The sequence below is a fragment of the Numida meleagris genome, chromosome 6 (genome assembly GCF_002078875.1).
Source record: "Numida meleagris isolate 19003 breed g44 Domestic line chromosome 6, NumMel1.0, whole genome shotgun sequence".
In the NCBI taxonomy this organism is placed as follows: Eukaryota; Metazoa; Chordata; class Aves; order Galliformes; family Numididae; genus Numida; species Numida meleagris.
This window is the reverse complement of record NC_034414.1, coordinates 1,607,310-1,629,792: the sequence shown is the minus strand read 5'-3', so window position 1 is coordinate 1,629,792 and position 22,483 is coordinate 1,607,310. Positions and strand designations below refer to the sequence as shown.

Here is a 22,483-nt window from a genome sequence, read left to right as displayed (position 1 = left end):
GGTTAGGCTGGAAGGGTTCTTTGAAGATCATAGAATCATAGAACCATGCCTGGCTGACCCCCACCAGTTCAGGCTGCCCAGGGCCCCATCCAGCCCGGCCTTGGGCACCTCCAGGGATGGGGCACCCACAGCTTCTCTGGGCATCCTATACCAGGGCCTCATCGCCCTCAGAGTTAAGAACTTCCCCCTAAGCAGGAAAGCAGAGCAACGACCCACGTCTCCTCCTGCAGGGTGGCATTTCCTATTGACAAATGGAAAGTGCTCCGCAACACGCAATAAAACTCACCAAAAAAAGAAACCCGTACCACTAAGGCACACCTGTAAGCACACCTATGGCCAAAACCCTTTGCTAACACCAACGTGCTCGCTGCCTTGCTGACCAACAGGGCGCTCCCTCCCAGCTCCTGTGACCCCAGCTGCAAGCACAGCCCCATGGGTCTCACGTGCCCTCAAGGAAAACTCGCACTTAACCGTATTTAACCAACCACCGCCTTTCCCAACCCCGAATCCTCCAAGCTTGCAGTGCTCACCGTTCTTTCTCCACTCCTCTCCCAATCCCCACGGCCAAACCACCCCCTCCCCTGCCCCTCGAGCCCAGCTCTGCGCATCCTTCCCGCTACACATTCTTTACCAGCCTCTTATCTCATAAATTAGCTGGGAGAGAGAGGGATCCCGAATAGCTGAGCTCTGTCGTAACTCTTTCCCTTACGCGAGCGGTAGGCAGGGAGGAAGGTAAGGTTTCTAGCAGGATGCCAGCCAAGGGTCAGGCGCTTTTCAACTCCCTCCTTTCCCTTTGATAGAAAATACAAATGCTCCAGGCAAACACTCCCGATGCTACGGGAAGACCAAAGCAAGGCTCCTTTAGCTCCGCTGCCAGAAGCCCCAGCATCCTGCGCGCTCTCCTCCCAGCCTCGCACCCGCACCCCTCGGTCCCCATTCCTTTCTCAGCCCGTGCTTTTCACGCTGCCCTCCTTCTGCTTCTCCACGCTCCGGCTCTCGGATCTCACGGAGCAGGCAACCACATTCCAGGGAGTGACGCTGAAACACCGAGTGCCAGCTCGGATCCCGTGTAAAGCCGCCCCAGGCAAACGGAAGGGAATTCCCTCGTTATTTCAGGGTTTTCAGTACGGGGTGAAATCCCTTTAGCATGAAAGCTCCACTCGAGAGAAGAGAGAGGATTTCACTGTAAAAGAAGGCGATGGTTTGAACACGTGGGAAGGGAAACCGTAGATACCTTGAAAGAAGTTGTCACCGAGGAACAAGGAAAGGTTTCTACTAATGAGTTTATCCCTATAAATTAATGAACTCCAACAGATCAGCGTTACGTTCAACATCCAGAAACCATTAACCCTTCAGTTCACGCAGATTCCAGGGAAAATCCACCTCCGTTCTGCAAAACCAGGCAATTACACGCAGTGACTTTCACCTCCAAAGAGCAGGGGATGGGTTCGACTTTTGTATTCAAACTGTTCCCCTCCCTGTCCAACACAGGAGTGATAACAGATGCTCCTTAAGGACAGCACCAAAGGGATTACGGTTGTCCAAGGGAAATAAACAGCCACCTGGGGCTCTGCGAAAAGCAAAGAGATGGAGAAATACCCTTCAGCCACGGGTTTCTTCACTCTGATTTTATGTGGACGGGATGGTTCTGGGTAAAAAGGGAGGTAGAGAAAGAGAGATAGAAAGAAATACAGAAAGAAGAGAAAAGACAAAAAGAGAAATAGAAAAATGGAGAGAGGGAAGGGGGAAAGAGAAAGGAGAGGAAGGGGGAAAGAGAAAGGAGAGGAAGGGGGAAAGAGAAAGGAGAGGAAGGGGGAAAGAGAAAGGAGAGGAAGGGGAAAAGAAAAAGGAGAGGAAGGGGGAAAGAGAAAGGAAGGAGAATCCCAGAAGGGTTGAGGCTGGCAGGGAGCTCTCGACCCTGCCCAAGCAGGGTCACCAAGGGCACCCAGGAAGACAGAGATGGCCAGAAAGCCTCCAGCCTAAGAAAAAAAGGGGCTCTGGGAGAGAGATCCCGCTGCTACAAACAGAAACAAGCGGCTGAAGTCTTACGGCTGCCCCTAACAGCGAGGGGATGCGCAGCACCCAGAGGGCAGGGTGAGGAGCTTGGTCCAAAAAAAGCACCCCCTGAAGGCCCGGGGAGAAAACACGGTGTGAGCACACGGTGAGAGCCCGCGGCACGACTTGGCTTTGCCCTCCTGCCAGCCCAAGCGCCGCAGGGAAACGCGACGGGCACGGCGGAGGAGCAGCAGGGAGGAAGAGAGGGGCACGAGGGTCCCGGAGCTCAGCCCCTGCCCCGCAAAACCCCCTTCGCAGTCGCTTTTCCACTCCTGGCCCAGCTGGTGAAGAAGCTCGCGATCCGCGAACGGCTCCCGGAGCCCGCCGCTCCCCGTACCTTCAAAGAAGCGCTGCAGAGCCTCCGTCTCGTCCACCACCTCCATAGCTGTGCCATGCACCGGGCTAACGGCCGAGCCCGCAGGGGGACCCGCAGGGGGACAACCCCCGGGGCCGCTCCGCTCCGCTCCGCGCGGGGCCCAGAGCCGGTGCCGGCGCCGAGCGCGGCCGCCCGCTGCCCATCGGCCTCCGCCGAGGGCTGCCCCGCTCCTCCCCCGGCCCTGCCTCCCGCCCGGCCCCGCTCCTCCGGGCGCCCCCTGCCGGCCGCGGGGGGGAGCGGCGCGGCGGGCGGCCCCGCGCCCTACGGCAGCCCGCGGCTTCGAGGCCTTGCCCGGCCGAGGGCTCGCTGCGGCCCGCTCGAGGCTGAAGGAGGGAAGGGACGGCGGAGTTTTGCGGGGCCGCGGTGTTTTCTCGCCCAGATGCGCCTACACTCGCTCACACCGCCTTCCCCCCCTTCCCGCCCCGCGAAGAACGGGACAGTATCTAAATGAAGTTACAGTGATCTGACCACAGTTCACCAAAAGGCGAGCCCCTGCCAGCCGCGGACTGTGGGACCATTCTCTGCGGGGCAGATAAAGCGCACAATGAGGTTTTGTCCGGCCCCACACACCAATTCAGAAGGGCAGATTCTCTGATATATATAAATATATTTTTCTCGCTCGCACAGCTGTGCAGTGACCAATTCTTCTCTGCGGAGGGGAGGGGGGCTGAGGTTTGGGGACAGTAATAGGTCTATTATTTCAGGGATGGAAAGAAAGAGCTCAACAGCCCTTTTTTCTCCTCTCCGCCTCTTTCCCTTAAGACAATTGTTATTCTCTGCTGCCCCGCAGCCCTTGTTCCTCACACATCCCCCCAGCTTTGCGTACAAGCTGTGTGGGAAGGAAGCAAAATATTTGCTCTGTCGGAATTTGTATTCACTGCGGAGCCCATGGGTCGAGGCCCACAACAGGTGCTAGAGCCCAGAATTAAAGCTCCTGACCCCAGCAAAGGAGCCCACTAGGCTCAATGCAGTCAGGGCTAACTAGTGACAGGGCTTACTAGTGACAGGGCTTCTCTCCATTTGAGCTTGCCCAGGGGTTTGGGAGAGATACGTAGACCAGCTCCGGAGCCTAAAGCTGGGTCCAAAGATGAACAGAAGGGCTGAAATTACCCTGAAACCAGCCTGGACCCCTCCACAGCATCCATGTCACGCTTTGCCTGGGAGTCCCCACCTGCAAGGTACTCATTCCTGCACAGCGACCGCTGTGACACAGCTCGGTGACCCCTCCGCTGTCCCTCGGCGGCCATGTGGTGTCACACGCGTTCTCCTGGAGGTCACTCAACATCACCCCGAGTCACTTTGTGTGGGGACGGCTGCTCTCATCCCAGTCTCGTTCCTGGACCTAATAAAAGGGAAAATCCCCCAGGCGGGCAGCCGAGCTCATTCCCCCGTATCGTAGAACCACAGAGTGGTTGGGTGAGAAGGGACCTCAAAGATCACAGAACCATAGAATGGCTGGGTTAGAAGGGAGCTCAAAGCCCCTCTAGCATCAACCCCTGCCATGGGGTTCAGCTCAGGGCCCCGTCCAGCCTGGCTTTGGGCACATCCTGGGACAAGGCACCCACATACCTCCCCTGGGATACACACAATCCCTTCCTCGCTTCCCTCAGGTCACCCTCTCTGCAAACACCGCTCTTTCTACGCCACGGGGCTGGTCGGCAGCGTGAGCCAAGGAGGGGGTGGAAGGATATTACTCACGGAAGGTGCGGCTTTTGCTCCCTCCAGCACTGAATTTCAAAGTTCAGTTGAAAACAGAAATACAATTCGGTGCCCCCCACCCCTCACTCTGTGTTCTCAAACACAGCTGGAGCCGTTTTTGGTCTCAGAAATCCCACGCCCTTTATGGTGGCAAGTTAGCAGAGAAGATGCTGCCGGGATATTCAGCATCTCCTACTGCTGGTCTACAGCATCTCGAGGACCTGCCAGTTTCAAATCTGGTCTGAAGCCCACAGATGCTGGTGCAAAAGCCTGGGGATGCAGAAAGGCAGAGAGAAACGCAGACAGACCAGCAAGGGAACATCAGCATGGTACAAAGGAGAGTCATTCACCTCGGGGTCATTGGCCACGCTAGCTTCAACGCTGCTGATAGGGTTATCGCGGATGTGTAAGGTACGTCCTAGATTGCTCCCTGCCTGCCTGCTGGGAACAGCCTCATCTTCCCGTGGGTACTGCATTCTCCCCTCTCTGTGGGTCCCCGGGCTGCCCAATGGCTTTCTGCTTTGTGTTACAGCATCTCCGTCCCTCAAACACTGCTGCGATTCTTTCCCCCCCTCAGCAAGCGTGGTTATTCCGGGATCCTCCTGCCAGCTGTGCAGAACGAAGGCGTTTCAGAATGAAAGCGGTGCAGCCCCCTAAACAAAACTCTGCTTGCTTGGGCTGCCTCTCACTCGTGCTTTATGCGACTCCTGCCGGTTTCAAGGCAAAGCGGGGCTCGGAGGGGCCTCACCGGGCTTGGAGGATGCAAGAACTGGCTGGTGAAGCCCCATCCACACCCAAGGCAGCTGCTGCAGGCGGAAGCAGACCACTGCTCGGTTATCTCCTCTTGGCAAGAGAGCGGTGCTGATAAATCTCTCCCTGGTTATCCATTAACTACGAGAGGTTTGTTCCCAAGATGGAGAGAACACCGCCATTGATTGAGTAGAAGGATAAAGGAAGGTCGCCGGCGAGGGACGCCCATTCCCGGGGAGCTTTCACGCTGGGTACGGCTGCAGCCAGAAGCATGGGGAACCAGCGCCGCCGGGATTCAGAGAGGCCAGGAACAGCACAAGAAGCTTCTTGGGCAGGCTGGAAAGGAACCCCTGCTGCACTCGCATCTCAAGCTTCTCCAGACAGAGCTCCAGGTCTTCCAGCAGCGTGACGACTTGTATGGCCAGCTGTGCAGCCAGCTCGGGGAGCAGGCGCAGAGCACTGCCCCAGCCCCGAGGGTGCCTCAGGGGGAACAACCACAGCACCCTCTGCTGCAGCCCATTACGGACAAGGAGCTGAAAACCTTTCCTCGATACATTTCTCCTACAGCCACCAACGCAGCAAATAGCCAGAGAGTCGTCTTGGAAATGGCAGCCCCATCCCTGCCACGTTCAATAGCTGGGGCTTTGAACAGGGAAACGGGTTTCAAAGCAACACCCCCAGTGCCCGCTGTGATCACATTCATCAACGTTCTCCTTAGTAACTGTATTAAAGCAGTCCCTCCGAAGCATGGATTATTTTGTGTTTACACAAGGGTAGGATCCAGAGCTTAATGTATTTCTCTCTCCGAGAGAGGAAGTGTTTATAGAAGAAGTAATATCTTTTTATGAGACTACCTGATAATTATGGGTAGGAAAACAAACCGAAGCGTCGGGCAGGCACTTAAACATACCAGCACTTTTTATGGGCATTTTTATAGGAACTCAGTAGTTCAGCCACCCCGGAGCTCTTAATTCCCTGATAGTGCTTAGCCTCTTCAGGAACAACCCCAAGAACTATTCCATGCAGCCATTAATAGCATTATTTTCTTCCAGGCATTCCTTTTCCTGCCTGCATTCCTCCTGGCTGCTCCGAAAGCTCCCGCTCCCCCAGCTTCCCTTATTTCTCCTTCCTCCTCTAACTCTGTACTCACAGTATTGCTTTCCTCCATCCAGAATAGTTGTTATTATGGCATTATTCATCCGTAGACAGCACCAGGCATTCATAACTTGCCTGACAAACCCACACAAAGCCGTGTCCCTGGCTCTGCGGGGATGCTTCTCCCATTCTTCAGGCAAATCGCAACTGTCATCCTCCAGGTCAGGCTTGGGAACAGTCACATACACCAGTCATGCTTCGACATCCATTTTATACAGTGCCATACAATATACGGGGGAAAAAAAAAAATTATATACATATATCTTTATATAATATGCTATATTAATCTGTGTCTTTCTTTACAGCAGTATTAGTTTAGAACTTTCATACATACGTACAAAAAGTCAAGTGAGAATGGCACGTGAAGAGTGCTTTCGTTTCCTTGTAGTCTTCATGCTGGGGCAGCTCGGAGCAGGGATCTGGAGGGCAGCATTCCCGGGACAGGCAGCGACCTCTCAGCTGAGCATGGGGACACAGGATACCGTGCTGTTTCCCCCACCTCGCCTGCCTACGCAAGTGCTCCAAGTCCTGCAGAAAGCAGCCAGGCTTTACCTCTCAAGAGGCAACTGGGATCAAAGAGCGAACTCGTAGCCACCCTGGTCTGAGCTGCCCCAGCACAGGGTGTGACACAGGTGACAGAAGGGCTTTTTCCATAGAGGCATTGGTGTCTGCGGACCGAGAGAGGAGGGGGAGGCAAAGGAGCCAGTGCTGCGTGAAACCCCCCCCCACCACCACCAACAAACAGCTTCTGTCACGCTGTCAGGCCATGCAGCTGGACTGCAGCTGGTCCTAAAGAGCACGGGGAGAAGGGAAATAGCTTCCTGCAGCTCCTCTGGTCGAGGCTGTCTCTGTGATAGAGGCATGAGAAGCGGCCGTCGTAGCAAGACAGCTACTGAGCTGAAAGAAGGGGGCTGAAGGGCAGAGCGCTCCTCTGGTGCTGTCCCACGCGTGCAGGCACAACCCCCGTGTTGACACGAGCAACCAAGTTTATCACTGAGACAGGAACAAGCTTGAGACCATTACCCGGGCATCACCTCTGCCACCAGCTGCAGTGTTTGCGGAGGAAAAGCTAGGAAGCTGTAGGTTCTGCAGCTGCTGGGCCAGCGGACAGGGGCCAGGGAGCACGGTGGGGATGCTGATAAAGGAGAGAAGACCCTAAAGATGTGTGTGGCAGTAACCTAGCAAGTGTACCTCGCCTCGGTACCGCCACATGCACCAGGTACCTCCGACTCTGAGCCATCAGAACTGCGCAAAGGGATGGAAAGCAAGGCGGTAGGATCCCCGTTGCAAAAAAGAAAGATGCTTGTTTCTGCGTTATAAAGGAAATAAGGAGCCAGAGAAAGGTCCCTTCATCGTACGGACGTGCTGGGTGGGTGGGGAGCTTCCATAAATGACAAACAAAGCACAGAACGACGTGATGAGGTCAGGGCTCAGAGCAATGAGAGCTGCAAAAGTGCCCAACTCTCCAAGGAGAGAGCACTTACCTTTGGGAGATGGCTGTTCCAGAACCAGCCTGGGAACGTCAATGAAAGCAGAACTGCAGCGGGCAGTTCAGAACGTGTTAAGTCCCTTTCAGCAACAGTCCGTGCAAAAATAGAGTCGGATAGAATCATAGAATTAGCTAGGTTGGAAAAGAGCTACAAGATCATCCAGTCCAACCATCCACCTACCACCAACAACCCCACTAAACCATGGCTCTCAACGCTAGATCTAAATGTTTCTTGAACACCTCCATGGACCCTGACTCCACCACCTCCCTGGGCAGCCCATTCCAGCACCTGACCATTCTTTCAGAAAAGCAGTGCTTCCTAAAGTCCAGCCTAAATCTCCCCTGGCGCAACTTGAGGCCATACTGATGATCCACTTGAGGATCTTGAGCAGAGGAGATTTACTCATGAATAGGGCTACGAGGAACTTCCCAACACACCTGAGGTCACATACACCAAGGGAAAGCAGGGCTGGGAAGCCTTCCCCAGCGGGACATCAAGCCAATGGAAAACAGAAGGCACAAAAGGCACGAATTCAAGAAAAGAAGCAAAACCAACAACAAAGACAGCTAAGTGCTTGCAGACAGCGGTGTATGTTTCCTGGTGCTTTTTGGGAGTGCAAAGCAGCGTGAATTGCAAGGAACTGCTCCTCCATTGTTTAACATATCCAGTGGAAGTTGAAGTTGGCAGCATCCTCCCATGCTACACGAAGAGTGCAGCAGCTCTCAGGGAAGTGCTAGGCACAGATATAGTTGGGAGATGGTGAAGGAAAGAGCAGAAGTTTGGCAGCCACACGAGCAAGTCAGCAGCGCTGCTGCTCTGCAGAATAGACTGCGGGCTATTGATCTTCTTTGTAAAGCAGTTCTCCATTCTAACAACACCTTACAAGTTCAATAGGCTTCGGTTCTGGGCTCTGCCCCCCCTCCCAGGTGTAAAACTCACAACTCGGGGCAGCAGAGGCCCTACTCTGAGCTGGAACCTCAGGCTGCAGCCCTGCCATCCAACATGTCACATCTCCCTGCAAGGGGCACTGGCTCCCCCTGGGTGGGAACCACTGCTCACCGATGAGCTAGCAAAGGGGAAAGGGCATCACTTGAGCACTGGCACGACTTGATCCACACACCTCTCACACGACCCCTGCGACACGGAGCACAGCCTCTCCTCCACGCAGCAGCACCATGAGGGGGAGCTTTGGCACAAGAGATGAACTTCTTGCCTAAATCCAGCTCTGAAACTGACATCTCACCCGCCAAGAAGCACATCTCTCTTCTCAATGTGAGCTTTCAGGTTCCAAGCGTCAGCTCTTCTCCCCGTTTCCCTTCCACCTCCTTGTGCTTCCTTAACATGTTTCTTCTCCAGAACTACCAAGGAAGCACTTAGCCAAGAAGGATTTCCTAACCCTAAGCTTTTCCAACTAGAAAGAGGATCACACAATTCGTCTACGGGCTTCCTAAAGTGCAGAGGAGTTCTGTGAGAGTCTGTTGGCAGCAGAGTAATTAGAAACAGCTCAGCAAAAATCCATATTTGGTGGGGTGAACTGAAAGAGGAGAAGGGATAAGAAACAAGCGACAGCACGGAGGGGTTGCCAGCAAAAGGCATCTCAGACTTCAATTGTCTGAGCAGAAAGAAGTAAGTGTAATGCTACACAAAAGGGAGGAAAGCTGAAAGAGCTTTTAAGCTCCCTCACCGAGGGGGCTGGAACTGGATGATTTTAAGGTCCCTTTCAACCCAATGATATCGTTCTATAATTAAGCAGAAGGCAAAGCTGGTAGGTTTGTTGGGGCTGGAGGTGATGTTAAAATGTCCTTGGGAGTGGATGCAGCACTGGAGCATGCACACAATGTCCAGCAGAAGCAAGCAGGAGCTTGTAGCTCACTAGATGAACTCACCAGATAGAGACACCCCAACCAGTTTCGCTATAGCTAGACACCCATTTATTCAGTTGCAAAATGCATAGAGGACCCCAGGCAACATTTGAATAGACAGGGTAATATGCATCCTGTCTGGCTACTAGGAAAGGGGCAAGCATCAGGGTGCCAATACAGCAAGAAGGGACTAAATATGGATTTGGGGCTGGCTGAGACTGAACTGCCTTCTCCCAGTCTTCCCTGGAGGGTAGCAGCCCTGAATGGAAAGCTGTAAACACGTGGACACGCGCAACTGGGCATCAATGAACAGCAGATAAGTGCACGAAGAAGGAGTGTTTTACAAATTAACAGCGCAGGTCTCATCGGCCAGCCTGAAAACAGGCTGCAGCAAGGATTAGAAGAGGGAAGTGGTGTTAAGCAAAAACAGGGAGAAGCTTTAGAGCACATTACGACCGGGATCGCTGAACCTAGAGCAGTGACAAATCAAAAAGCCGCCTGGTGAAGAAAAATAACCGAAAAATACCTAAGAAAGCAGTACCGTATTCACCCAGTTGGGTGGGCTCCACACAGGGCTTGAGGCACCCGTCCAATGGCCTCCCATGCTGGCCCAGAGAGTTTCAAGGCCTCAGGATCACGTTCCACTGCAGTCTGCTGAGAACACGACCAACAAACGCGCGATGGCAAGTGCCAAGTCCCATTCTTACGCAGTCAGCTGAAATCTGCCACGCCGGGGGGGCTTGCAGGAAGATTGCACTACGCTCTTTGGCAAAGCTGCGTTGGTGTATGGGGTTTCACTTATTACCCTTCCATTTTCAAGCGTGCAAAAACGGCTCTCCGGGTGGTCTTAGCTTCACACCTCTACCAGCAAATCTCACAGAAGGTTCGGGGATGTGCTACTGCACTGCAAACTGCTCTTCCAGCGCTGCCTCCGCGCGCGGTGGGACATCCCACTGAAATATCAAGGGAACGCATCCACTTCAAAAGGCACGAAGCTGAAGAGCAGGAACCAGAAGCTGAGAGATGAAGAAAGCAGAAGCTGCTTCAGGTTTCCAAAGACAGCTACGCAGCGCAGCAGAGCGAGGACAGAGAAAGCAAGCAATAGTATGCAGGGTGAATGAGGGAGGTAGCTACAGATCTAGGATGTGCCTGTAACTCTGCCAGGACACAGAGTAGGAGAGCAGCCTGCCCAGAGGCTCCTACAGCACGGAAGCGATAAGAATGAAGACACTCAGACATTTAAAGCAGGAACAATGCGAAGAACGTGAATTTACTCAGTGGGGACTGGGAACAGATCTGCCTGTCGACAGAGCAATGGAAAACAGGAATCAACCACAATGTGATACAGTAAGAACGTTAACCAGAAGGGCTCCTTTGCACCTTGGCTGCCTTGGCCTTAGGGCAAGGCCAAGTCCCAAGTATGAGGCATTTCCAGGCTTTTCAGAGAAGCCTAATCATCACAGAGCACAAAGCAAAAAAAAAAAAAAGAAAAAGAAAAAAAAATGCAGCATGTCAGGCTGTTTCCTGCTGCACCCGGTCAGGGCAAGGTCACCCCATTCCCCAAGGACACAGTTCCAATGGCACAGAGAAGGAAACAGTCACACCACGATTGTTTTCCGGGACGTAAGGGAGGTAATCCAGGTCAGAAGTGACTTTCTAGTGCAACGCTAGTGAAACGACTCGTTCTTAAAAGGGAGGTTTATCCACCTTTCTCACCTCGCCATCCCTCACGTAGGGCACCAGTAGCTCCACCCGGTCTCAGAGAGACATTCCCAAAGAGCTCGCTGCCAGGGACAGAGGTGATTCTTTCCTCAGTGTTTGTAAAGTGCTTTGCAGATAGAAAGCTCTGCCGAAGTGCTAAGTGTTTTTACTACCCACCTTCTGCCAACGATTCCAGGCAGAAGTGAAGTCCTTTTCCCCACTGTATGTGCATGTCAGCAGTCTGCATCAGGAGCTGAGCTAGCCTGCTAGCCTCAGGCTCCCTACGCTTCAGCTCCCTTTCCCCATAGGACTACCCACGTACCTATTTCTGGACATTGCCCTTGTAGTGCTCCTTGACTATCTGCAGCAAGTCAGCCTTACCCCGTGGTCTGCAATGGTGGATGATCAGATGAAAAGAGCCGGGGGGGGGGGGGGGGAGATACAGCATCCCACATGAAATCGAGCGGGGCATCAGCACTTGGACAAAGTCCAGCTCATTTCTGCGCACCTGAAGTCACTCACATCAACACACACCAGCTATAAAGTGCTCCTGCTCTGATGCCACAGTATTCGATGCCGCTGTGCTCTCCGTGCTCGGGCCCAGCATGGCTCAGGGCTTCCAGTGAGCACAGCCAGAGCCTAAGGGAACACGGGAGCCCAGGAGCCGTCGCAAACCAAGCTCCTGGGAAGCACGGTGTCTTCCCACATTGGTCATACCACAGCTAAAGAGGGGGAAGTCGCATCCCTAGTTAACGAGAGGAAAGTTAAAAGAGGGATTTCTTTTCCAGTGAGGGAGGACAGAGCTCCAATGAGACCGGACCGGTAACTCCGCCGTAGACGTTCTGTCAGTTAAAGGATTGCACGAGGTCACAGTACGTTTAACTTCCTAGGTAGGTGATTGCTTTCCTGCTTCCACCACGGAGAAGCCCCGCTCGGAGAGCTCCAGCAGGCTCCTCCGGGCACCGAGGCTCCGCACAGCAGCGCTTAGGTCGGCTCACTAACGACTCGGTCGAGCTTTGTAACACCACGTACAACGGGGAGAATGGGCGAGGGACGCAGCCTCCCCCAGGCTCTGAGCCAAGCCATCTCCCATCACCCCACCCTGCTTCTAAAGCAGGGGACTCCCTCCCCTCAGCCTCCAGAGGGGACGGCGCAGGGAGGAGAGAACGAATGTATTTTTTGCCTAGAGACAAGCCTGCCCGTTTGCTTAATAAATACCTTTCAAAAAGCTTAGCAGCTTTGTAAACATACGAGAGATTTCAATACTTAGTAAAAGTTCGTCTTTTCCCTGAACTCCCAATGACAGTGGCTGGCAACTGATCTGTGATTACTGCATATGGGTAGCGGGAGGACCCGGCAGGGTCCAGGAGGGGATCCCAGGCTCCGCGGGTGCCTAGGAAACAACGCTGGGTGTAGACAAGCCATCTGTATCTTTAAGTAGATCTATCCGTGCAGCTCTGAGATGAGAATGCTGTCAGTCCTGCAGGAGCATCGCCAGCTCAGAGCAGTCCAGGGCGCTGAGTGGCGACGGTGATGTCCAGGAGAACTTTTTCTGGTGAAGGAGGGACGTGGCAGAGGGCTATGGGCTCTTCAGAGCAGTTTCCGTTCCTCTCTGGAGCAGCCTGGTGGTCATTGAACACAGAAGTACTCAGGGGAGAGAAAACACAGTGCCAGCCCAATTCTTGCTGCACCTGGCCAGGGAAGGGGAGACTGCATTTGGGGAGAATACAGCCCCAATGGCTTTAAAAGAGGAGCGTGTCCTAGGAAGGCAATCCCCATGGAAGTGTGACGAATTGGATCTTGGGCCAGATCCGACATGGTAGTGCAACAGGGCCCAAAGTCTCAATCCGTTCATTTCCAAAACCACTGAAATGGTACCAAGGGAGGGAGGGGGTGGGGGGGGGGATCTGGCCTGCCCCCCTTGCTTCTGTCTATCCAACTCTCAAACTGCAGAGAATCTACCCCTTCGCCCTCGAGAATTCCCTGGAGCAAGGTATCTCACTCCCAAACTCAGCAGGTGCCCTGGGGCAAGGAGTCTGCCTCTTACACGAAATGAGACAGGCTGAGGTAGGGAACTTGCAACTACCTTTAGTGACTCAGACCCTCTTAGTGTAGCAGGCCTTGTGAGGCAATGCTTCTTTTCTCCCAGCCGTAAGCATGGTACACGAGCACAATCCATCCTCCAGACGGCGTGCCGCCGCTGTGTCACCCCAGAAGGAATGCTTCCAGCTGCCTCCACCAATTCCAACCACCTCCTCTCCGAGTATTATCCCAGCACTCAGCCTCTACGGGATCAGCTCTCAGAGCCGCACCCCTTCGCCCTGCACTAGAGGGCCGAAATCATGAGGTCCTCCTGCTTGGCAGGGCTGGTTACGTGCCCAGAGGGGGTGGAAGTCCGGATTTTGTCAGTGGCCAGGCACTCCTGGCTGCTCACGCCCGTGGGAGAGATGTCCATGAGTTCTCCGGATGAACTAAGAGGGAAGGAAGGTGAGACAGAGATGCCCGACGAAGGATCTGTTGAGCCTGCAAACAACCTCGGGGGCTTTGGGACTAGGTTGGGCTCATACTGCGCCCTCAACAGGATCTCCTGATCGCTAACAGACTTGGGCATCTCCGCAAAGTCACTGGAGCTATCTGATACCATCATGCAGTAGATGTCCTGGAAGGAGCTGCTTTTGCTGTCCAAATTAAAGAGGCTGTCTATGAACTCAGCAAATTCCAGCACCTGAGGACTGGGGACATCCGTGAGCCGCCCATTCTGGAGGGACAGCTCCTCACGGGGGGCTAAGGAAACGCGCTCCCCCTCGCTGCCGGCCCCCTCCTCGCTGCAGCGTCGCTGAGGGGTGGTGCCGCCGCTGTTGAGCGCGTTGTCGGGAGCCTGAGTCTCCTGGGAGTGCTTGGAGAGGCTGTCAGCAGCCAGCAGCTCTGTCCGCGAGCTGAGGGAGGGATTCTCCTCGGGGATAGCGGGGTCTATGTAAAAGCAGTGCGTCTCATCCTTCTCCATGACAGCATGGAGGCTGGGGGAGCCTCGGATACTCCGGAAACCGGAGGAGCGCCTCGAATCGAAGCTGTAGATGGATTCGTTGTCGGAGAGGCTCTCCATGGTCGCGAGAGGGGCACGGCGGTCCTGCAGCTCCACGGACAGGCGTTCCTTTGTGTCCAGGAGCAGCAGCTCCACGGGGTCTTTCTGCACAGGAGAAAGCGGCTTTGTCTCGTAAAACCCCTCCAAGCTGATTTCAGAATGGGACTTGCTCCTGCAATGACAAACAGAGACAACGTGAGGCTGCTTCCCTCTTCAGAACCGCGAGCTGCCAGAGCGGACACGGAGACATAACCCGAGGCACAGACGTCCTCGTGCACGCTGAGGCCACGCGTTGGAGATCTAACCAGAGCAAATGCGTTTCTCATCTTCAGAAGCAGCAATGTTCTGAGGTTGCAAGAACCCCAAGAGGGAGCCTGAGGCAGTAAACCAGCTCGGACGTGGAGTTAACCTGGCTAGAGCTCTTCCTCCTCTAACAGCTCCCGGAAACCTCTCTGCCCTCTTCTCCGTTCCTTTCTGAACGGGAATTCACAATTCCCACTCTGCCTTCACTCACCTCAGAAGGAAGCAGTGCCTTGGGTCTGCTCTGACAAAAACATCCCTCCTGTCCCTGCTGTTTGACCTACGCTGTCTTCCGTCCTTCTGTATCCGTCACAGGCACTGGCTGCTGCCTCCTCTTCTGCTCCTATCTCAGCTCTGCTTCGCTGTCTCTGACCACTCTCTCTGAAACAAAAGCCTCAATATTTTTCTATCATTTGCTGCCTCTTTTTTTTTTTAATATACGTTTCACTTGTGTCACTTCAAAGGCACTCGGCCGTGCATCACCCAGAGCACCTGAGCCAGGTGCACGCAGCTTCTCGTTGGGTTTCTACCCGAGATCTCCGTTCTAGAAGTTCCTCCCTTGCAAAGAAATCATCCCCTCCCACCGACAGTGCCACCATCTGTCAATTAGTTCCCCTGTGAACAAAAGTCAGCGTTGTCAAGATTCAGGGAATTAACAAGTACTGCGTTTGACGTTCATTTTGAGTGACTGCATGGGAAAACTGAAGAAGAATCAGCTGAGGATACTTTGAAGTACGAGCGCACAGTTAGGTTCAGATGTGGAACATGGGTCGAGGAGACTTTTTCCTCCAGTGAATCTTCTTATCTTCTTACCTTGAGCTTATTCTGCACCTCCACCTTCTTAGGAAGGCGGGGGGAGAGGAGAAACAAGAATGTTTATGGGAATCAATTACAAGAATACAAGCAGAACAGCTTTCACTTTATAGAATTATCAATGGTGTAACAACAGCTTGTGTATATTGCAAAAAAAACCAAACACAACAACTTTACTGGATTACAGAATTGTAAAGATGTAAGAAATGCCTCTTAACAATGGTTTTGTGTTTTCATCGTGCCTCCCATCTTCAAGTACAAACTACCTTCCCTCTCATCTTCTCACTTCCCTCTGTGGTCTGCGGGTTTGCCTTCTATAATGCTGGAAGTCACGTGTTCAATTCTGAAAGAAATTTCTGTCCCCATTTATTTTTTACATTTGGAAGAAACTGAAAAGGCGGATCCGCGCTCTTCTGCAAAACCTCAGTCACTATCTGAAAACCTGCAGGGAGTCTCCCTGTCATTTTTTCCTGGATAGAAAGCAGGTTACGTATTCTGCAAGATGGAAGTCTTCCCCAAACCAATCCTTTGTGTACCTCCTAGGGGAACCTCCACCTTTTGGCCCTTGCCAGACTAGCAATGTCAGCCTCCAATGGCCAGGGATGATCCAGCCTTCCAAAAAAACATACTCCCTGCTGGAATGCTTCCAGCACTTAGGACGTGACTTTTCCCTCTGCCTGCTTGCCACCAGAGTGAGCTTCCCGAGTGCCAAGCAGGACACCCGTTGCTCCTTCCTCACATCACGTTGGTTCTATACTTGCTCTGTACCCCTGTCCAACACTTACATCCATGTTCCCAGATTCTCCAGTTCATAGAGTTACGCAAGCCATCTTTCATCAAGTAACTTCACATGTCTATCTGTGTTCTAGTAAGCTTATGGCTGTCACTGCTTCTCAGCTTTTGAGAATCAGTGCCACGGGCTATCTTTGGGCGCATCATTCACACGGGAAAACAGAGATTTGGCTGCAAGACTGCAAGCTTTGCTCTTCTGTTTCCAGGGAAAAGCCCACTTGTCTGGAGAAGAAAAGGAACTTTCCATATTTTCAACTCCTAGGTTCCCCTGACTCTGCTGCACTCACAGATTCTTGAGCAACACACAGGATCATTTTTTTCCCCCGGCTTTATTACGTCTCGTGTCACATTAATTAGAAGCCCCATACGGGCAGTCCTCGGACCCATCCTTCCCACAAACACTGATCACAATACCCCAAGAGAGGATCCATGCCTAGAGCCAACGGTCCTCCAAAGAAATCCAAGATATGTTCTTACTTTGTACTGCTGTTCCTTCTGTCCACTGTTACGGCTCCAGTTCCAATCTGCACAGAGGGTCCACTAGGCAAGGGCTGGCTCTGGAAGATCAACTCTGGAGTGAGATCCACTTCTGTAGGGCTCACCATCACTTTGGCTGCAGAAAGTAAAGCTGTTTTCCCCTTGTTGTAATTCTCTAAGACCTATACAAGGCAAGCAAAGGAACAGCAGTGCTTCAGTGGAGACAGCAGCTTCACCGTTCTCAGCTCACAACTTCCAAACTGCTGGATTTGCCACTGATTCTTGCGAACGCTTTCCACAAGCACAGGGCAAGGTCTTGGCATAAAAGGATTAAATGAACATTTTCTGACAGTCTGCCCTGTCAGGATGTCCTGCTGGAAATCCAGGACAGGGGAGACGACCAAAGATGCCGTCGGGAATAGCTATCGGTCTGGAAGAGCACAGCACACGCTTGGCTGAGACTCACAGCAGAGCTGCGTGGCTACAAACCATCATTTAGAGGCAGAGACTCATTCCACAACCATTCCACAAACTCAGACACTCCACAGGCTAACGAGGGCTAACGCATGGACATCCAGTGCTGCCACGGCTCACAACATCTCACCTGAACTGCATGCTGCAATAGGCAGCTTTGAGAGGATGAACCACACACCACCCAACCTCACCTTACTACCACGTTGTAGGGCACAGAAGTGTTCCTGCACTGAGAATGACTAAGGCCAAATCCCACGCAGGGGATCCCTGGCTCTCCAGCACACGCACAGAGCTTTGGCTTGGAGATATTGTGTCTACAGCTCACCTCACCAGAATCACCGGGGTAAAGTGCCCCAAAAAAAGTGCCCAAACCCTGGCCTCCCTTGCATTCAAGCTCAGCCCGTCCTATCACACTTCCCTACTCTCTGACCCCAGCTCTCAGCATTACCTTGTTGAGCCCTTCCATGACCACATACGGGAGGTGCTCGTGCAACATGGCCGGTGAGATGATCACTTCATTAAACGCCTTGTTGTCGCCCCAGATAGCAAAGTAAGTGGGATCCTCTTGCTCACAGCAACTGTAAAAAAGAAAGGAAAAAGGAAAAAGGAAAAAGGAAAAAGGAAAAAGGAAAAAGGAAAAAGGAAAAAGGAAAAAGGAAAAAGGAAAAAGGAAAAAGGAAAAAGGAAAAAAGAAAAAGGAAAAAGGAAAAAGGAAAAAGGAAAAAGGAAAAAGGAAAAAGGAAAAAGGAAAAAGGAAAAAAGGGAGTTGGGATCCAGAGGAGAAAACAAAGAGCAGGGGATGGAAGAGCAAGCCAGTGTTTTGGCACGGAGAAGTGAGAAACAGCAGGTTACAGGGACAGAAGAAAACACAACAGGAGGAAAAAGAGAAGGAGGGGATATTAGGCAAGCATTCTTCTAGAGCGACACGAGGATCTTTCTATCCTCGCACTGCCACCGTAAGGCAGTGAAAAAAATCCACTGGCTGGATTGCTCCCTTGGGACTTTTCTATTTATTTATTTATTTATTTTTTAACTTTTGGAAAAGGGCTGAGCCCACTCACCAGCACTGCTCTGCAGGGTGGTTGTGCACCACGTGGATGATGCGGCCGGGCGGGTAGAGCGGCGTGCTGGCGGACAGGGCAATGGTCAGGTCACTGGGGTGGGTCCAGAGGCGGTTGCTCGTGACCGAGTTCTCTTCTGTCTCTTCAGGAAGCTCCGACTTGGGGATGCACTTGGTAGCACCCACAATGATCCGCCACTGTCCGACACCATGGAAAGGTGGGAGAATACGGAGAAGAGAAACAGATGAGAAAAGCAGAGCCGTCTCACAATACTTGGACTGAACTCTTAATGCCAGAAAAGAGGAAAAAAAAAACCAGAGTTTGTGCCCCTGTTTTCTGAATAGGGCACTTAAGGAGAGATGACCCTGCTCTGTCTTCCTTCCTTTCCTTATTTTAACCTTCAAAGTGGCAAAATCCTGTTCTGGATGTTTTTGCAGAGTTAGGGATCTAGGACAAGCACGCTGTTGTCCACCAATGGGACATCTTCCCAGGACAAACACGGCTGATAGAACCTGAATTTTTAACGCACGGAAAGAAGCAGAAGACTACACAACTTAAGCAAACCAAATTTCCCTTTGTGCACTAACAAAACAAACCTAAAAATCAAAAGTTAACTGAAACAACAGCAAAACAGAATTCTATCAAGAAAAACCATCAGCTCCGTTTTTTTTACCCTACAGCTATTATTTCTGTAACGTTTTAGCTCTGAGAATTTTAACACCTTACGTTTTTTCCACCTCAGTGTGATGGTAAGGAAGCTTAGAGAAGAACAATTTGGCACATTTGTTAACTCTGAAACATGAACAGGCCACTGACCCTGGAACAGCACCACCTAGAGAGCACAAAGCAGTGCCTACAAGCAGACAGATGCTCCACTTCCCAGCCTGATACCTATCGCTTGCTGCTGGCCAGGAAAAGCTCCAGCTGCAACGCAGACTTCCAAACCAGGCTCAGATGGAGAAAACTTCCTGCTCAGTTTTTTTTTTCCCCAGACATGTGATGATAAACTCCCAGCACGTCAGCCAGAATCACCATAGAGCTACAAGCCAGCCTGCAAGCAGAGTGTTTCTCTGAGCCCCATCCTCTGCAGCTGCCTCCCTGCTGCTTCCATCGTTCCTCTGGCTACCTAAACAACAGTGCTGGTGGATCTGAGGAGATCTGGGAGTCAGGAGAAGCCTGCAGCATCGCTGTGTGACACTGAAACTTTATCATCACCGCTTAGACACTTGCCTTCAGGAGTCTGCTCGTCCTCATTCTTACCTTTGGTTTGTTACTTCGCTGAAGAACATCCAGAAGCTGCCGGCGAAATCCCTCCAGCTGAGAGAGACCAATTCTGGAAGAGAGGAAGACGTGTTTACAACAGCTGGGCAGGGAACAGCAGATGGAACAGGACGGCAGAGACACAGAGCGCAGAACAATGAGAAACTATGCTACAAAAGAACCAAGAATGCAACAGTGAGGCAGGTCGCTTCAGGGGTGAGCTGTGCCATCACCTGGGACCAGTAACCACGGCCATGGCCACGGGAAGCCGCTGTGACAACAAACAAGTGTGAAATGCAATAACAGAATCAGAACAGTGAGCACAGATAGGAGAAGTCAATGAGCAGACGAGGGTGATGGGGCAATCGGAGAAATGAGTAGGCAAGAAACAATTTGAGTGTAGGATGCCACAGAACAGATAAATCAGGAAAGATAGCACGGAGCTATATGAGAACATGAAACAGATTATAGAATATACAAGATTCTGTTGGTGAACAGAAGGCACATCGCAAAATCATAGTTCTCTTCCTCTGCTAACTCTACGTGCCTAATACTGTACAGACAAAAATTGTCTAAGGTCACACAACAGGGCAGAAGTTAAAATGAAGGCCAGGTTGTTTGACTCCTAGCCCTTTGCCTTGCTCAGCAGAATGTGCCATGGGAGACGATGAGCAGCGAGAAATGTCAAGACAAGACATGGGGGAGCTGGCTCAGAGGTGCGAGATGACAGGCAACGCTACAACGTGAGATGAGAGCACATCCAGTTCAGGGCAAAGGAAAGAGCACTGAGATAACATAGACAACCAGGGAGATGGCACTGACACGTCAGGTACCACCATCAGTACAATCGCAGAGGCTGGATATTCCCCTTTTTTGTTTTGTGCAGGAAACTGAGAGGTGGAGAGGGATGCACCTATGAAAAGGTACATAAAACACCAACAGAGGTGTCCAGGTAAAAGACAGAGCAGTACAGGTAACTAGGAGGACAAGTGAGAAGCAAATGAGGACAGGTAAATGAGGAAACAAGACGGGCATGATCTGGGTGTTTCTGACTGGAGACAGGTGAGCGGTACAGAACAGTAGATACTCATCAAGGATTTCGGATACTTCTCAACTTGCCTGGGCACTAGATCTTTGCCAAGCACGACTGCAGTCACAAACTCTTTTGAATATTCCATGGCATCCTCACTGGAAGAGAAACAGGACCGAGAAGAAGCAAACAGGGTTTCACTAGAGGCAAACTGCACTTCATTCCCGATTTGCCGCCGCTGCCTGAGAGGTTACTAGACAGTGAACCTGCACCACAAAAAAACACAACGCAAGCTGCTCGAGGCCCTGAGAACTTGCACACTGAGATGAGCTTGATACACACCTCCCGTGCCCCAAGCAACACTACTCTGTAAGGGCGCAGCTCAAAGAGAGCAGTTCCTTCTTCCTTACCTGCGCGTGGCTCCGAATAGGCTTGGATAAGGAAGTACCCTAACTCAGCACATCACAGCAGTTTTCCTATCCTTTGGGAATGGCAGGAAACTATGGAAGAAGGTATTCCATGCCTCTGAGACTAAAGAGACACCACAGAACTGAGATAGCCACCTCCTGCAGTAACCTAAGCACCAAGAGGGAATCAAGGCTTCCACCCCACGACCTTGCTTGGCAACCAGCTGCCTTCTAGAGACCTTTAGACTGATAGAGGCTGGTACCCTTCACCTAAAGATGATGACGGGCATAAAGCAAAGCACAAGGAAGCTGTGACACCTTGAACCTTGTGCTCAAGACACCCTGAGCTCAGAGCCAGCTGAGGTGGTAACGTACAGCTTGGCCTACGCTCTATCAGGGGATCTCAAGAGGGGAAGCTGTGAGCAAAAAGCTATGAAAACTCTCAGGAAACGTTCTTCAAAGCAATGCCTCCACGGCTGCAAACGGCTAGGCACTACTATCATAACAAGGCATGCTCATGTCCAGATTCATTAGCAGGATGATTAAAATCCTTCGCCCGCTCCTGGAACACGATGCGGCGACCACCACAAGCAGCTTCTAATCCACAGGTGCTTTCAAGTGCCAATTTCTTTGCCAGTTGCAAAAGGAGTCCTGACAACCAGATCTGATACACACCCCTGCATTTGGTCAAACATCTCCCATTTTGGACACCTACTTGCAGAAGACGGGGAGAGAGCACACTGGTGCTGTGCAGACAATAAGGGACGAAATCTCACCCTGCCCACCCAACTTGTGCTTCCCGCTAGGCAGAGTTAAACGAGAGCTACAGAAGCTCTCACACAACGAAGTCATCAACCTGAATATTTGGGAGTGGCCACCTGCCATCGTAACCTGAACTTCAAATTGGAATACAGAAAAAAAGCTGTCCACGAGCCTCAGCTCCCATCACCTGCTACTACACGTGTTTGGCATGCTTCTCAGGGCACAGGCTGTCTTTGACTGCTCGTCAGAACGTCACAAGCAGAATCTGCTGCAGATCCAGCCATGCACCCCCTCCTCTCTGCCACCAGACCTCCTGACCCACCACCTACCTCAGCAGCCCACCTGGGGGAGAATAAGCAAAGCACTTCAGTGACGGGTACTGCGGACGCAAGAGGAAGGACAGGATGGCAGCTGTGCCAGCCCCTAGGGAATGGCCAACCACAATCAGGCCATAGTGTTTTGTTCCTCTCCCCTGAAAATGAAAACAAAAACAAAACAAGAAATGGGAGTCAGACTGGAAAGAAGCTTTGCAATCCCCCAGATCTGTCCCTTTTCCCAGCTGCTGGGTTTTTCCTATAGGTGAACACTCTGCACTCCAGCTAACACAACTCCTCCTCCAATGGGAGAGAGTGATGTTATGTTGGATTTTGAAATGGGAGCACAGTTTCCTGCCCTCTACTATTGCCTGTTCTGAAGGGACACTGGAATTAATTCCCTTCTGGTATTTTCTCATACACCTCCACAAGTTGGTCCTTGAGCTCACTCAGCAAATCCAATTTTCATTTTCTGGGCAGAGAGGAATAAAGCACTGTGTAAAGAAGACCGATGCCTCCCTGTCTCCTTCTTACACCTACCAACATCACAAGGCAGATGCTTCAGCGCTAACCGGTACGGCACCAGTTGCAGGGAGGCATCCAGCCTTTCACCCTTCTTCTCTT

At 52.0% G+C, this 22,483-nt stretch overlaps 2 protein-coding genes across 16 annotated transcripts in view; both read right to left on the bottom strand.

Annotated features, from left to right (window-relative positions):
- Window positions 1-2,601, bottom strand: part of MYRF (myelin regulatory factor) — a 38,348-nt gene extending 35,747 nt beyond the window's left edge. For 2 of the 5 annotated variants that reach the window (XM_021401060.1, XM_021401064.1), the window contains exon 1: window positions 2,393-2,601. In XM_021401060.1, the coding sequence (XP_021256735.1) occupies window positions 2,393-2,438 (46 nt within the window). In that variant the 5' untranslated portion in view covers window positions 2,439-2,601. Of the gene's footprint in view, window positions 1-1,234; window positions 1,686-2,392 lie in introns of those variants that run through there. The other 3 variants (XM_021401059.1, XM_021401062.1, XM_021401063.1) reach the window with 2 other exon arrangements.
- The window catches only part of DAGLA (diacylglycerol lipase alpha), a 51,900-nt gene continuing 40,041 nt past the window's right edge, over window positions 10,625-22,483 (bottom strand). For 9 of the 11 annotated variants that reach the window (XM_021401072.1, XM_021401070.1, XM_021401074.1 and 6 more), the window contains 7 exons: window positions 21,875-22,017; window positions 20,466-20,534; window positions 19,347-19,419; window positions 18,087-18,283; window positions 17,474-17,603; window positions 16,552-16,733; window positions 10,625-14,341 (listed from right to left, as the gene is read on the bottom strand). In XM_021401072.1, coding sequence (XP_021256747.1) covers window positions 13,414-14,341; window positions 16,552-16,733; window positions 17,474-17,603; window positions 18,087-18,283; window positions 19,347-19,419; window positions 20,466-20,534; window positions 21,875-22,017 — 1,722 coding nt within the window. In that variant the 3' untranslated portion in view covers window positions 10,625-13,413. Of the gene's footprint in view, window positions 14,342-14,683; window positions 14,851-16,551; window positions 16,734-17,473; window positions 17,604-18,086; window positions 18,284-19,346; window positions 19,420-20,465; window positions 20,535-21,874; window positions 22,018-22,483 lie in introns of all 11 variants that reach the window. The other 2 variants (XR_002440096.1, XM_021401079.1) reach the window with 2 other exon arrangements.